This window comes from Ursus maritimus, unplaced genomic scaffold (genome assembly GCF_017311325.1).
Source record: "Ursus maritimus isolate PB19 unplaced genomic scaffold, ASM1731132v1 scaffold_11, whole genome shotgun sequence".
Taxonomy (NCBI): domain Eukaryota; kingdom Metazoa; phylum Chordata; class Mammalia; order Carnivora; family Ursidae; genus Ursus; species Ursus maritimus.
The window spans coordinates 3,570,119-3,584,308 of record NW_024423453.1 but is presented as its reverse complement, the minus strand read 5'-3'; the positions used below and the strand labels follow the sequence as shown (position 1 = coordinate 3,584,308).

Genomic DNA, 14,190 nt, shown 5'->3' with positions numbered 1-14,190 from the left:
AAATCTAGGACGGTCTGATTCTAAAACCAGTATTCTTAAACCAGATACAGGATGACTTGCATTCTTTTGATTAAAGCATATACCTTTTCAGTGGGTTGTAAGTTGATTCTCACCAGGCATTCTTGGAAGAGTTACACGTGATTTGCTTATTCCTGGTTGTTAACAGTTTTAAAAGTATTCTAATAGGGAAACCATTCACCAAAATGTAAATTGAAATTATTCGGTTACTTGCAGGAGAATGTTGACTCCGTCTATGTTTGTTGTGTTTACCTTTAATTTACTCATTTAACCTCTAGAAGACATCAAACAAGCAATTACATTTTCTGGTTATTTTATAAGCCAAAATTAGAACTAGCCACTGCCAGTTGCCTTGTGATCCTGTAGGTACTAAGTTTTCTGGCTTTGGTTTCCTCTCCTTTTGAAAGGGCAGAGAGGGTTGGGTTAAATGATCTGAGCTTCCTTACATGTCAAAATTAAGCCATACGTCACTGGTTCATTGATCTTTTGGTACTTGAATGATTTAAGTGTCTAGATACAAATATTTAATGAGCAAAGTAAGTTCACCTAAATTCAGAGACCCTTAGATTGCCCTTTTAACTCTGTAAACAGTAGCTAATTTGCATGAGGCTGAAATGATTTTCCACTTAAGTTGAAAAGTAGTTAATTGATTATTTGATTTTGACTAACCCTTTGATAAAAATTCTGAGTCTGAACTAGCAAAGGTCTTGGTGTCTACAGTGAAGGGGCGGAGGGGAATGAGCAGAATTTTCATGAAGCACTGAATCTGAGGGTGGTTGGAGGAGAAGTGGCATATATGAGGAACAAAAGTCCTTTATCATTGTGTTTTGCCATCTTGTTCATACAGAACTATTGCAGCTCATTGCAGACAGTAGTAATGCTGCATAGTGGAGACATATAGTGATAGGACCTTAGGGTCCTCTTTATTTAGCCAGCATATGGGGAAAGAGAATTAGGACAGTGCTCAGGAGGTTTTTTGAATGTTCCATGTTTGGAACTGGCACATGCCACTTGGGCTGTCATTCTTTCCGCCAAAACTCTGCCACGTGGCTACACTGTAAGGGATACTAAGGATTATATTAAACTGTGTTCTCAGAAAGAAAGGTAGTATAAGGTCCATAGAAATACAGGTATATGGGAAAAAAAGTGAGTGAAAAAAAAAGTCAAGACAATTGTTAACTCTAGGAAAAACAAACAGTTGTACAAGTTGGGGAATAAAATAAAGATGGTAATGGCTAACATTTATTGTGTACTTTATACCAAGTATTATTCTAAGTCTTCACATTTCATATATTAATTTTCTTAAAAATTTTATGAGATAAATACAATTGTAATTCCCATTTTACAGACAAATGTTGATTTTGCCAACAGTGGTGATATCACTGTGTATTTATTGGGTAAATGGGATAAGGAATGAGGAGAATGGAGTGAGAGTCAAGCATCATCATAGTAGGAAATAGAAATAATGTAGAAGTAATATAATATCTAAAATTAGATCGTCAGATCAGCAGTGTACACATGCCATTTAGAAACACAGGGTGCCTGACTGGCTGAGTCAGTGGGGCATGGAACTCTTTATCTCGGGGTTGTGAGTTCAAGCCCCACATTGGATGTAGAGATTACTTAAAAATAAAATCTTAAAAAAAAAAAAAAAAAAACCAAAGAAACGCAGAGGTAAATACCAGTAGAAATAACTGAAAAAGCTGAAACGCCTCAGGGTGATCAGTTTGAGTGTGGGATCTGGGATTGTCCTTTTGCTGCTGGACTGTCTAAACTATGTCGATAAAAATACATCTTGGCTAAGACAAACTGTCAAGAGAGAGCAAATGACAATGATGTGTGGGTGGTCATCATTTATATCTTATTTTCACCTAGACCAGAAATGGTTTTGTAAGTCGCTAGATGGTGAAGCTTAACACTGAAAGGGAGCTGAGGCCAGATTTCTAGACCTGGGTTTCCTCTGCACTTTCTTGGCCAAGTCACTTGACCTTTGGGCGATCATTTTCTTCAGGTGTTAATAAGAACGATGATCTCTTACTTCAGCTTCTAAAGTTCTACAGTCCTGGTGCTAAATGAATAAGTTTTTTATTTTTCAACAAGTGCTGGTGTGACTGCATCAGCTTCCGAGGTAGTTTGGATGCAGCAAAGCTGTAGAGTCCTGAGCAACACCTGGTTTTATTCTTACCTGGGATCTTGGGTAGGAGTCACTTAGCTATACAGTGTATGTAAGGATTCATATAATTGAAATCCTTGTCATCCAGTAGCTTTTTTTTTAACATGTTCAAATATAGAGAGGAGTGCGTACTTTAGAAGTTTATGTACAGTTCAATGTATTTTTACAGTGAACGTACTCTAATTACCAGTGCCCAGATCCTGGATCGAGAAACAGAACATTACCAGGGACTCCTAGAGCTAACATCAAAGTGGATTAGGTATAGGCTCTTATTTCCAAAGTTTGTCGAAGGATTCATCTTGTAATTTTCAATTCAAAACATAGTTTTCAGTTAAAAGATGAGTAAGTTCTGAGGATCGAATGTTCCACTTGGTGATTATAGTTAATAATACTATATTATATACTTGAAATTTGCTGAGAGTAGATCTTAATTGTTCTTGCCACACACATACACACAAAGGTAACTGTGAGGTGATAGATGGGTTAATTAACTTGATTGTGGCCAATATTTAATAATATATATGTCTATCAAATCATGTTGTATGCTTTAGATATATACCATTTTATTTGTCAGTTATAGTCAGTACAGCTGGGGGGAAAAAAGAACATTACCATTATCCCAGAAGTCCCTTCCAGTTGCTTCCCTCAAAGGATCACCCGCTAGCCTGACTTCTAATAGGTTAAATTTTGAACCATGTATAAATGACATGTTGTGGTTATGTATAATCATATAGACACATGTCCATTTACATATCTCGTAGGAGCCAGAAATATTTATAAATACATATACATAGACATGTATACCCGTTTATGCTTTTAAGTTTTGGTGGGGAGGGCTTGCCAGTTTTGTTTCTGGCTTTCCAAGATGACATATTTAAATTTGTTGAGATTTTCTACTGATATTCATTGTAGAATTAGTCCAAGTCCTTCTCAACTGATATTCATTATAGAATTAGTCCAAGTCCTTCTCAACTTATGGTGGTGTTATCCTGATAAACCCGTCATAAGTTGAAAATACCATTAAGTCAAAAATCCAGTTAATATTCCTAACCTTCCAAACATCGTAGCTTAGCCTGCCTACCTTATGTGTTCAGACACTCATTTAGCACAGTCGGGCAAAGTCACCTCACGCAAAGCCTATTTTATAATGAAGTCTTGAATAATTCATATAATTCATTGAATGCTGTACTGAACGTGGAAAACAGAGTGGTCGTATGGGTGCAGAATGGCTGTAAATGTGTGGGTTGTTTACCCTTGTGATCACGTGGCTGATGGGGAGCTGGGGCTTACTGCCCCTGCCCAGCATCATGAGAGAGGATTCTACTCCATTGCCAGCCTGGGAAAATACCGGAACTCAAAGTTAGAGGTATGGTTTCTACTGAATATATGTATTACTTTTGTACCATCATAAAGTTGGGGACCATAAGTTTGGGGCCGTTTCTATACATGCATTTATTATCCATTTCCTACTTCTAAGTACTGGCATAAAAGCATAGTTATCAAATATGAAAACTTTTGTTTTAGGTCCAGTGGCATTGCAGGGCACGGATGGTTGCAGGAGCCAATTTTTACATTGTTGGACGAGACCCTGCTGGCATGCCTCATCCAGAAACAGGGAAGGATCTGTATGAGCCAACTCATGGTGCCAAAGTGCTGACAATGGCCCCTGGCCTAATCACCTTGGAAATAGTTCCCTTTCGAGTTGCAGCTTACAACAAGAAAAAGAAGTGTATGGACTACTATGACTCTGAACAGTAAGTTTTATATTCACAGACCTGTGAAACACCTTGTGCTCTAAGCTGCTCAGCTTTACAATAACTTGAGTGATGGCAGGCTTTGTTGTACCCATTTTAGAGAAAGGTCAAACCTGGGAAACTAACTTCTCAGTATTCTAGTAGTTAGAAATAGAAATAAAAATGGAATCTGGTTTCATGGTTCATGATTACAGGAATTTTGTTGTGGAGTTTTTAAGGGCAGTGTCGACATTTCTGTGTCTGCCGTATCTACTGTGTGTTACAGAGAACGTAGAAGGAGTCTAGGGGCTTAGTGATGGTTAGGCTGGTAAGCCCAGAAAATCTAGGTAGTGAGAGAGAATTTAATATTTGTGCAATCCCTACCTAATTGCTTTATGGGTATTTAATTAAGTGTTCCCCACAATATCCTATGCTATTGTTAATATCATCCCCATTTTATAGGTCAGTAGTACAGCTGAGGCCAACAAAGTTCAAATAACTTGTGTCAGGCCGCAGAGCAGTAAACGGCAGCCCAGCAGCTGAACCCAGGCAGTGTGTCCAGAGCCTGTGCTCTTGACCGCTAAGAACGCAACTTCTTTCTTCAAAAATCTTAGGAAGGACAAAAAACTAACAGGCTTTTAGTATAGATTATCGGTAGTGTCGAACACGTATCTCTGGCCCTTCTGTGTGAATCTTCATCTCTCGACAGTATCAGTCTGAATGTAGAGTGGCGGTGTAGGGCTCTGGACTAGGAAGTTACAGGTTCTAGCCCTGTCCTCGCTTGTGACTCGAGAGTCCTGTGCCCTCTGGCCTTGTTTCTTCTCTAAAATGATGGCAGTGGATGAGTTGATTCCATCTTAGCTTGAAATCTGTACTTCTTTCCATGATCTGTAGCACTTAGTTACTTTTACATTTTAGTAGATACTTGTTGATTGTTGCTTATTTGGTCCAAATTACACCTTCTTATGTAGTACACCTTTTTTTTTTTTTAAAGTACAAATTACAATTCATGTTCAAGTAGAACAGGTATTTTTTTATTTATGTTTTCTTACATTTACTTCTACTGACAGGTACTACGTGAAAATTGACCATGGTCTAATGACCTTGAATCTGGGAGCTCTCATCCTTCCTTTTACGGTACTTTCCAGTTAATTCCGTAGTCAGGAACAGTGCTGGTCCTGACCCTGTGTCGTCATTTGGTGTGGCCCATTTTGTAATGATGGGGACAAGAAAGAAAAAGAAACCTTTATAGATCAAAACATTTTCTTGTTTCTAAAAGCAGCATAAAGTTCAGTGTCATTGAATTTCTTTGTGATAAATGATAAATTGGGTAAAGAAATACTGTTATTTACAGTGGTGTTTAAGTCTTCCCATTTAATGGTCTAAGTAATTCTGGAGAACAACAAATGCACAATTTTAGGGCGATAGCAGGCTTTTCAGAGTGGTGAACTATAGCTAAAATACAGGAAAGTCTGAGGAGTCCGTAAACAGAAGAGGCTTACGTAACTGATGCAGGCAACTCCTAACTGTACCTGGGGCTCAAGACAGGAGCTTCTAGACGGACTTTGAAGATCTGGAATGTGGCCCACATTCCAGTGCACTTCTGAACCACACCAAGAAGAATTTGCAATAATCCAGACCATTTTTACTTCTATAGAAGACCAGCATTTGCCAACACATAGAAATAGTTCTAAACTGTGATGTGTTGTGTTTTGTTTTGGCCTAAGAATATATATGTCTGTGTATGTTGTTTGTGTGTGTATGTGTGTATGAATGCGTGTGTACATGCACTTACATGCACACGGTGCAGTGTCACTGTCTTACAAACAGTGCAGCTCTAAGAGCGGCGTGCTGAGAGTTGCAAATGGGCCTTTTCTTCCAAAGGGTTGCCTCGGGAGCTTTAACAAGAGAATTTTAAGAGAGATAAAAGCAATTTTAGTAAACTTTGAAGTATATTACCACAAAAGGTGATTGAAACTGAAAATTTAAATTAAATATTAAGGAAAGTAAAAAAACAAACAAAAAAAACCTTTCTAATACAGTCTTGTTCTTTCGTGGTTAAATTATGTAGGGCCACCGCTGGAGATTCTGATTCACTTATTCCAGGGAGAGGCCTACACACCGGCAGTTCTTTTGAAAGCTCCCCAGCCAGGAACCCTTGAAGGAGGGTAGCATTGCCTTCCACACGTCTGTAGCACAGTGTCCGAGATGGAACACTGGGCTGGGAAACCTTTTACTTCTCATCCAGCGTGCAGCTGATCTGTTTAGTTTGTGTACAAGATGTTACGAACATCATCTTTTTCTGAAAGTAGTGATTAGTTACAGAGTGAGGAGAGAGAAATAGAATCATTCTGCTGGTGGCTCAGTAGTTAAAACTTAGGTGAGTTTCCATGCTGATGAGTCAAGGAGACAAAACTAACTAGAGTTGGGCTTTTCTTTTACAGTCGTTCTGATGTCTCATGACGGTGGTTTCTCTGCATGCGTGATCAGGTGACTCAGTCACCCTAGGACCCAGAACCATTGGTGTGCAGTTGACTGATGCGCTGGGAAGCCCTTGATAGCTTTCATGTTTTGTTAATCTGTGTAGTGTTGCTTTAAGTCCCTCTTTCATCATTCAAAAGCTAAGTCATCACATCAGTTCTCGTAAGATTTTCCAGTGAGGAATTCTCTGTTAGTTGCGTGAGTGGCTCATTTTCTTGGAATTTTTTTGAGTTACCAAATCTTAATAAATTGTGACTTGGGAAGCCTTAAAACTGCCTTAGTTTTCTAATTTTTTATATTTGTGTTCAGATATAATTAAGTTGATGGGAATATGTTGGAAAGTGATTAAAATTTTGTGGAAAGGCGATAGTCTTTGATGTAGTGAGAAAACACAGTTATTAATTATGCACATATGAGGTTGTCTTAGATTTGATTAATGGATGTTATTCAATGCCAGCTTTTATGTAATTAATGATTTTGTAGCTTTTGATTTGATTAAATACTAGTGTAAGACACGGCTTAGGGAGAAAAAAAACAAACTGTGAAGATTTCAAGCAAGATATTGATAGAAATTATGATAAAAATCATCTGTTTTTACTTAGAAAGTTAAGTAGGTTCATGTTCGCTATAATAGTGACTCAAGGAAATTTAGTTTTAGGACTACGAGATTAAACCCCATTCTTCCGGATACTACAAACAAACTTTGAGAGAATTCAGTTATTTGTAATGTTTTCTCCTTTATGCAGTAAATCTTTGGGTAGAAAAATGCAAAATTACGGTTCAGATTATTGAACTAGCGACTCAACAAGAAGCACACATGAGTGAGAGCGCCTTGTGGAAGTGGGTAAATGAAGGGACAGGTGGATTAGAGTGTGTGAGTTCCGGTTATTGTCACATCAGTAGAGTATTTTCACAGTTTTAATGCTGGAGTAGATCTTATTACCAGTGTCATTTAAAAAAATACTTTAATTGTAGGCATCTGTCAAGGCTTTTTCGTATAGCCTTTCCTTGTTTTATATACTTTCCACAGGAAAACTCATCTTTTCTAGTGGTTTCTGGGTGATGACTCTTAAAGCTATACTTCAGTGTTTCCAAGTTGCTAATTTGTTAGCTTTGTAATGCTGCATAACACATGACCACAAATTTAGTGGCTTACAACAGTACTACTTATTATCTTACAGTTCTTTAGGTCAGAAGTCTGGGTGGACTACACTGGATTCTCTGGCCAGGCTGGGCTCTTAATCTGAAAGTTCTGGAAAGGATCCACTTCCAAGATGACCCTGTTTGGCAGAATTCAATTCCTTGCAGCTGTGGGGCTGAAGTCCCCATCTTTTTTTTTTTAAGATTTTATTTATTTGACAGAGAGATAGCCAGCAAGAGAGGGAACACAAGCAGGGGGAGTGGGAGAGGAAGAAGCAGGCTTCCTGCTGAGCGGGGAGCCCAATGGCGGGGCTTGATCCCAGGGACCTGGGATCACGCCCTGAGCCGAAGGCAGACGCTTAACAACTGAGCCAGCCAGGCGCCCCTGAAGTACCCATCTTCTTACTGGCTGTTGGCTAAGGATTGCTCTCTGCTCCTCTAAGCCACTTTAGGTCCTTTCTTTTGGACACCTCCATCCCATCAATAGAACCTCTTCATGGTGAATTCTTCTGATACTTCACATCTCCCTGACTTTCCTTTCTGCTATCAGCTGAGAAAAGTCTTTGCTTTCAAAGGGCTTCAGTAATTAGGTTAGACGCACTCAGATAATTTCACTATTTTAGATCATTTGATTGTGTGACTCATTGCATCTGCAAAATCCTTTTTGCCGTACAGATGACCTATAGTGGTAGTAACATTTGTCTTCATTCTTTCATAGACCCTTCTTTGGAAAACATTCTAGAGAAGTGAGAAGCTTATGTTTTCTAGAAGTAAAATATATATATTTTTTCTCCTATGGTTAATATTAGGAATAAGAGGTAGGGTATCCTAAGGAGATGCTGTGGTATTTTCATTTTAAAACCCAGTAGTACTCATGTCCTGCTTTTAACCAGTTGTAACATCTGAAAGAGGGGCAAGGGGAGAAGGCCATGCATTGAAGGGTAACCAACAATGTAAGGGACTCTGCTGTGCTGGAATAGATTATATGGAAGATTTTTTTTTTTTAATGCCAGGAACGCCAAAGTAGCCTTGAACCAAAAAAGGCCAAAGATCTGCTCCTTCTGTCTACCCCCAAAGCCCTGACCAATTTTGACTACTCTTATGAGATGAATGGACGTAACTATAAATACTAGAGAAAAAGTAGAAAAAGCAAATGGGACAGTTCTCAGGAAAATATTTCCCTTAGTCCTTAGAGTAGAGTATTCTGGGTCTCCCACTAGAGCAATGCAAGGTGCTCTTAATAGCCCAGCCTGGTGGAAGGAAAATGGGCCTCTCATGTGTGTTGCTCTTTCAAACCTTTGTTCCTAGGAAGTTGCTGCTTTCTGGGTGAGTGCAGCACCCTGATTTTGGTGCATTTTTGGAAGTAACAAATGAATAGGATGAGTTTCCCCAGTGGTCAGCCAATTAAAAAAATAACCAAACACATATTTAAAAAAAAAAAATTATGAAAGCATTTAAAAGGAGAAAAGAAAAACCCCAACAAAATTAACAATTTAAAAATAACACTCATGCCATCACCAATTTTTTTCTGTGCTTCGATTTTATTCTTTTACTGTACATTCATTTAACGTAGTTGAGTTTATAACGGAATTTTTCTATCCTGCTTTTAATTATTGACTTTTCATGAGCGTCTTTTCACGGTCTTAGACGCTCTCTGTACACATGCAGCGGCTCCCTCGTGTTCGTTCTGGAGCCGCGCTGTGCCGCCAGTCCCGGTGGTTGTGTGGCCAGCATAGCACTGAGGAGGCAGTGGTGAAGGCCCCTCCGTGCTGCAGAGCGAGGCTGGCCGAGAGGCTTCCGCACAGCTCACTCGTGTCCTCAGGTAGCATGTGCTCGCCGTACCGAGGCCCACCTCTTGCAGCCCTTGTCCAGCACACGTGGACGATAGTGTTTCCGCATCTGGACCTTCAAATGCTGCGCTGCTGAGGCCTGGCTGTGATCTCCCCTCGACTGTAGAGCCGTGTTGTGTCATCACTGATCTCGCTGACTGCAAAGAGTTCCAGGAGGAAAGAGCCACAAGTATTGTGTTTGGTGTCTTGAATTTTTCCCCCCATCTGCTTTTCTTTTTCCTGTGACTTTGGGATCTTCTCATTTTTCTTATGTTTTCTGACCTTTTGGAGGTAGGACTGGGATTTCCTTATTATAACAATATCAGATCAGTTTCTTTCTTAACAACATGCTGTTTAGCAGGCTTTCTTAATCTTGGCATTATTGACACATGGGGCCAGATAATTGGTTGGTTGGGTGGGTGGGGGGTCCGGTGCATCCTAGGGTGTTTGCCTTGGGGAAGGGGACGTGAGGTTGCTCACCTTTGTTAAGAATCAGAAGTTTGTAACAACATTGGCTTATTTGGGTACTTATTTTCTTTTTAATTATTTCATCATTAGTCACAACTCCAAAATATGCTTTTTTTTTTTTTTTTTAAAATAAATCTCTCCAGACTTTTTGCTTTCATATTTGGGGCTGATCTAGATGTTTTGATATTGATAGAAGTCTTGGTTTCTAAATGAGGATAGTCCATGTGGCTCAAAAGTAGAAAGCAAATCACAAGACAAAGAAATCCTGGTGAGAAATATAAAGGAAGTTATTTAATATAGTCAAAGCAATGTCCTTATCATCTAACAATGTCCTGGGTTTACCTAATTTTCTGGTTAACTCATGGATGCTTAAGCTGTTTGGGTCACTAATTTTGAAAAACCCTTTGAAAATGTATTATTTCTCCTTCTATAACCTCCGGTAAGTAAGTAGCCTGTATACTGGAAGCAGGACCCGGGGACATCCTTGTGCTGCTCAGAAGAGGCCAGGGCAGTCTGCTGAGAGGAAGTTTTCACACAACCACAGTTCAGCCACGTACCTCATACCAGACAATTTTATGGGGGTGATGGGCACCTGAGAGCGTCTGGGTTTAGCTTTCTGAGAATTGGAGTCCGCTGTTGAGTAATCAGAGGCTTCTCTCAGGAGCAGGTGAAAATGGATATGCTTTTCTTCCCGTTGAAAACACAGAAGCCCCATTTTGCCCATTAAGATGTTTTTGGATCCTTTTGAAACCTGTCCATTGGCACTCAGTTAAAGACCTCCATTCGTCCACACTGTGGTAGATTACAGGTTTCATGACCCTGTTTGGTAACGAAAATTGAGTTGACTTCAGTACACTTTTTAGGACAGTCCTGGAAATCTCTTATTTGACTGAATGTCTGTGAGGAGCTGTAATCTAGCTTTTACTTATGAGATTGGGGTGCTGGGAGGAAAACATCATGAATTACGGATTTTGGTAAGTAGGTTGTAGATAATTATATTTTTTGTGTATTTCAGTTCGTTTTTGGTTTGAAACTAAAAATTGTTAAATTTGTCATGTATTATGCTAGCTGGTGCTTTTTAGTTCCTGGAAAGAAAGCCATAAGTAACTGTTTATCTGGTTTGAAGAGATGATTTTTGCCTAAGAATTCTTAGTGTTTTGATCTACACAGAATCATAGATGAGCTGCTTTCAAGTTGGACGAAAAGTAGACCCAAAATAGTTCTTAGATTCACTTATAAGTTACCACTATTATTTTTAGTTCCATCAGAGAAGAAATTCCCCATTGCTTCTCTGATTGCGTATCGTCCAGTTAGCATTTTTTAAAAAGCCAATCTAATTGAATATGAACCTTCAAAAGATACAGTTGATAGGCCATCTGCTGACCCCTACTCTTGTCCATTTTAGCAACTCGTGCTGGTGGCTCTGATGGCCACATCTGTGGCCTAAGAGACAGCAGATGGTTGTAAAAATTTAAAATCTTCAACAAATGGCCAAGAGTCATTGTACTTTGGAGTTAGTCAAGATGCTGGCCACATGTAGTTAGTACATCCCACGTGGGACAAGATGCTGGTCCATCCCGCAGGGTCCCATGTAGCTTGCTAGATGTGCTTTTTCCCCCTCCCTGCCATTCGAACCCCTTTCTTTCTTGAAGAGCTGTGGATTGTAAGAATCTATGACCAGATGGTTTTGAGAAGGAAAAAAATCCAACATATTTGTGTGTGCTTTTTTCAGGTGCCGCAGGAGATTGGTTACCTAGTGTAATTAGATGGCTTATTAGGATCCTAGGCTTTGTAGTGAAAGCCTCGGGTTCATTTATTTAGTAGCCTTTTCGGCTTCTCGCAGATCCCTGATTACTCACAGGTAAAGTGGAAAGCTAGTTTTAGATTACCCCCCCAATGTCTGAGTTTTTACTTGATTTAATTATTTCTGTAAGGTGAAGTCTAATTAAGGATGAACTCTGAAAAATACGATTTGATTATGGATAATGTGACTCTTGTGCCAAGTCTTTGCACCTGACTTCTGATAAAAAGTAAAATCCTTCTGTGACAGTACGAGTATGAGGAGGAGGAAAAGAAATGTGTTTTCTGTAGCCAGGGTGGAGTGGAACCACCACCATGTGGGAACAGAAACTCCCATTTCATGTGATGAAGAAATGTTTGTGGCATGCAGGGCAGATGGAGTGTGAAATAGCATCAGGAAAAGAGGTACCCAGGGACCTTGGTTTTAAAATGCAATTTCAGAAGGAATGCAAGCAAACTTCTGGATTCCAGACAGTTTGGCATTGTGGGGGAAAGAAAGGGCTATAATTGGTCTGGCTTTTTTCCTTTCATCAAATAGTCAGGACAGAGTCATCCCGCAAGCTGTGCTCTCACTTCTTTCTCTTTGCCTTCAGGAATGAGCGCTTGATGCATGGGACACAAGATTTCCTTTGTTGAAACCAAACTTTAAATTTACATGGTCATAAAGCTCTAGGGTCATAATTTTCCTCAGCGAAGCCTACTTAGGGTGCTGATCAGTGAGCCTCCGGAGTTAAACAAGCTGATTGTATATCGGGTTGGCGTGAGGGTGTGTGGATACAGTTGGGTAGCTCTGTGGACTGCTCTACCCTCTTGGCTTCCTCTCTGACCTGGGCTTTGCTAAATAAGGCCTGCTGCTCAGGGGTAACTTGGCCGGCCAGCAGACAGAGTCAGCAGTGTTGGTGGAGTCTATTATTTGTCCATTCCCACACAACTGCTTGTTACCCCTGAAAGCAGCCTTCACATCTTTATTGAGAAGGTTGAGGCCATCCTGCAGTTAACTGCCTCATCTTTTTCTAAGCCCACATCACCACTGTTTCTTCTTTCCTTCATTCCTCATGCTCCTTCTTGTCAAAGCCCCCCTTCCTGTGCCCTTCATGCCACACTTCCTTCTCCATCTTTCATTTCTCTCCTGGCTTTCATCCTCCTCCCTTTTCTCAGTCTTGCCATTTATTTTTTTCCCACCCGTATACTTGTTAACCCCTCCCCCCTTTTCCTTTAAAAAAAATCTCGTCTTTTTCCTACTCTGTATCTCTGCCAATTTACTACTCTATCTCTTTTCTTCACCATCTACTAAAACTCTTCAGTTAAGATTTAAATTCTGATTTGTAAGTCCAGTAGGGTTTTTTTCCTCGTGGTCATTTTTCTCAGCCTCTCTGTGGCCTTTAACACTTTAGAATTTCTCTTCTTCTGTGACCGCCATTTCATCTTGGCTTTCCTTCTACTCCTTTCACAAATGCTTTTCCTTTTGCTAAGTTGTTTTTCTTTGGAGAGCTTACCCGTTTTCTCCAACTCAGTTTTCATTTTAGTGTTGATAAATTTACAGATTGTTTCTAACCCCAACCTTAATGTTTTGAAATCTCCTCTCACAGTCTTGCTTCCTTGCTAGGCCCATCTCACATACATTAAATTTCTTTTTCTCCCCTGAGGTTGTCATTTGTATAAGAGAAAGATATTGGCTTGCTTCCCGTGTCAGCTGTGGTAACCAGCCGTCTGCGCGGGCGCGTGCGTTAGAGAAGATGTCGCTTGTCTTACACATTGAACAGATGATAGAAGTGAGAGATAGCCCCTAGGTTGGAACTGTTTGGATCCATCTTTTAAGCAGTGTCTGTTAACCTTTCGTTTTTATTGATCATCACTGAAAATTTATATAGACATTTAAAAGAGGTTTTGCCTAAGCAGATGAGAGCTGTTGAAATGTTGAGCTGAATGCATGTGTCTCTCCCTGTCTTTTTAGTAGTTGAGGGACTAGGAAGAGCAGGCAGGGTGACTAGGGAAGATGTTGCGTGCCTGAATTTAAGTAGTGGTCTTCTGCTTGATGGTAAGAGACGATTTTCCCGTGACTGATGAAATGAGTCACCCTCTTCTGTATTGCTATCCTCCATGTGGAGTATTCCAGAATAAAGTGTTTAGATGTGTTTCAAAGGGGGTTGGGGCTTTCACTAAAGTCTGGGTATCTCACTGGCAAGTGGGGCCAACAGTGAATCGGAAGAGGTGGAGCTTGATTCAGGACCAAGAGCCGTGTTTTTCTTAGGAACTAACAGTTGTGGTCAGGCAGGGGGCCAGGCCAGACAAAAGAGGGACACAGAGCCTGGTGGTAAGACCACCAGTGGCACGGTTTAGAAGCCCCGTGAGCAGTGGGGTCGTTAAGCACACAGACAAAATCAGAAAAGCAGGAAGACCAGAAACGGGTACACAGTTTGGATCATGAGGAAATCACAATACTTGGCCTTTCTTGGTCTGGAGGCCACAGGTGGAGAGCTCCTAGGTGGATAAATGAACCCGGTTAGGAAGGTTGTATGTGGGTTCCCCTGCCAAAAGTGGAGGTCAG

General features: G+C 40.2%; 1 protein-coding gene across 4 annotated transcripts in view; it reads left to right on the top strand.

Annotated features, from left to right (window-relative positions):
* Window positions 1-14,190, top strand: part of PAPSS1 (3'-phosphoadenosine 5'-phosphosulfate synthase 1) — a 225,085-nt gene that overhangs the window by 78,378 nt on the left and 132,517 nt on the right. For all 4 annotated transcript variants that reach the window (XM_040626210.1, XM_008689403.2, XM_008689405.2 and 1 more), the window contains one exon: window positions 3,716-3,945. In XM_040626210.1, coding sequence (XP_040482144.1) covers window positions 3,716-3,945 — 230 coding nt within the window. The remainder of the gene's footprint in view (window positions 1-3,715; window positions 3,946-14,190) is intronic.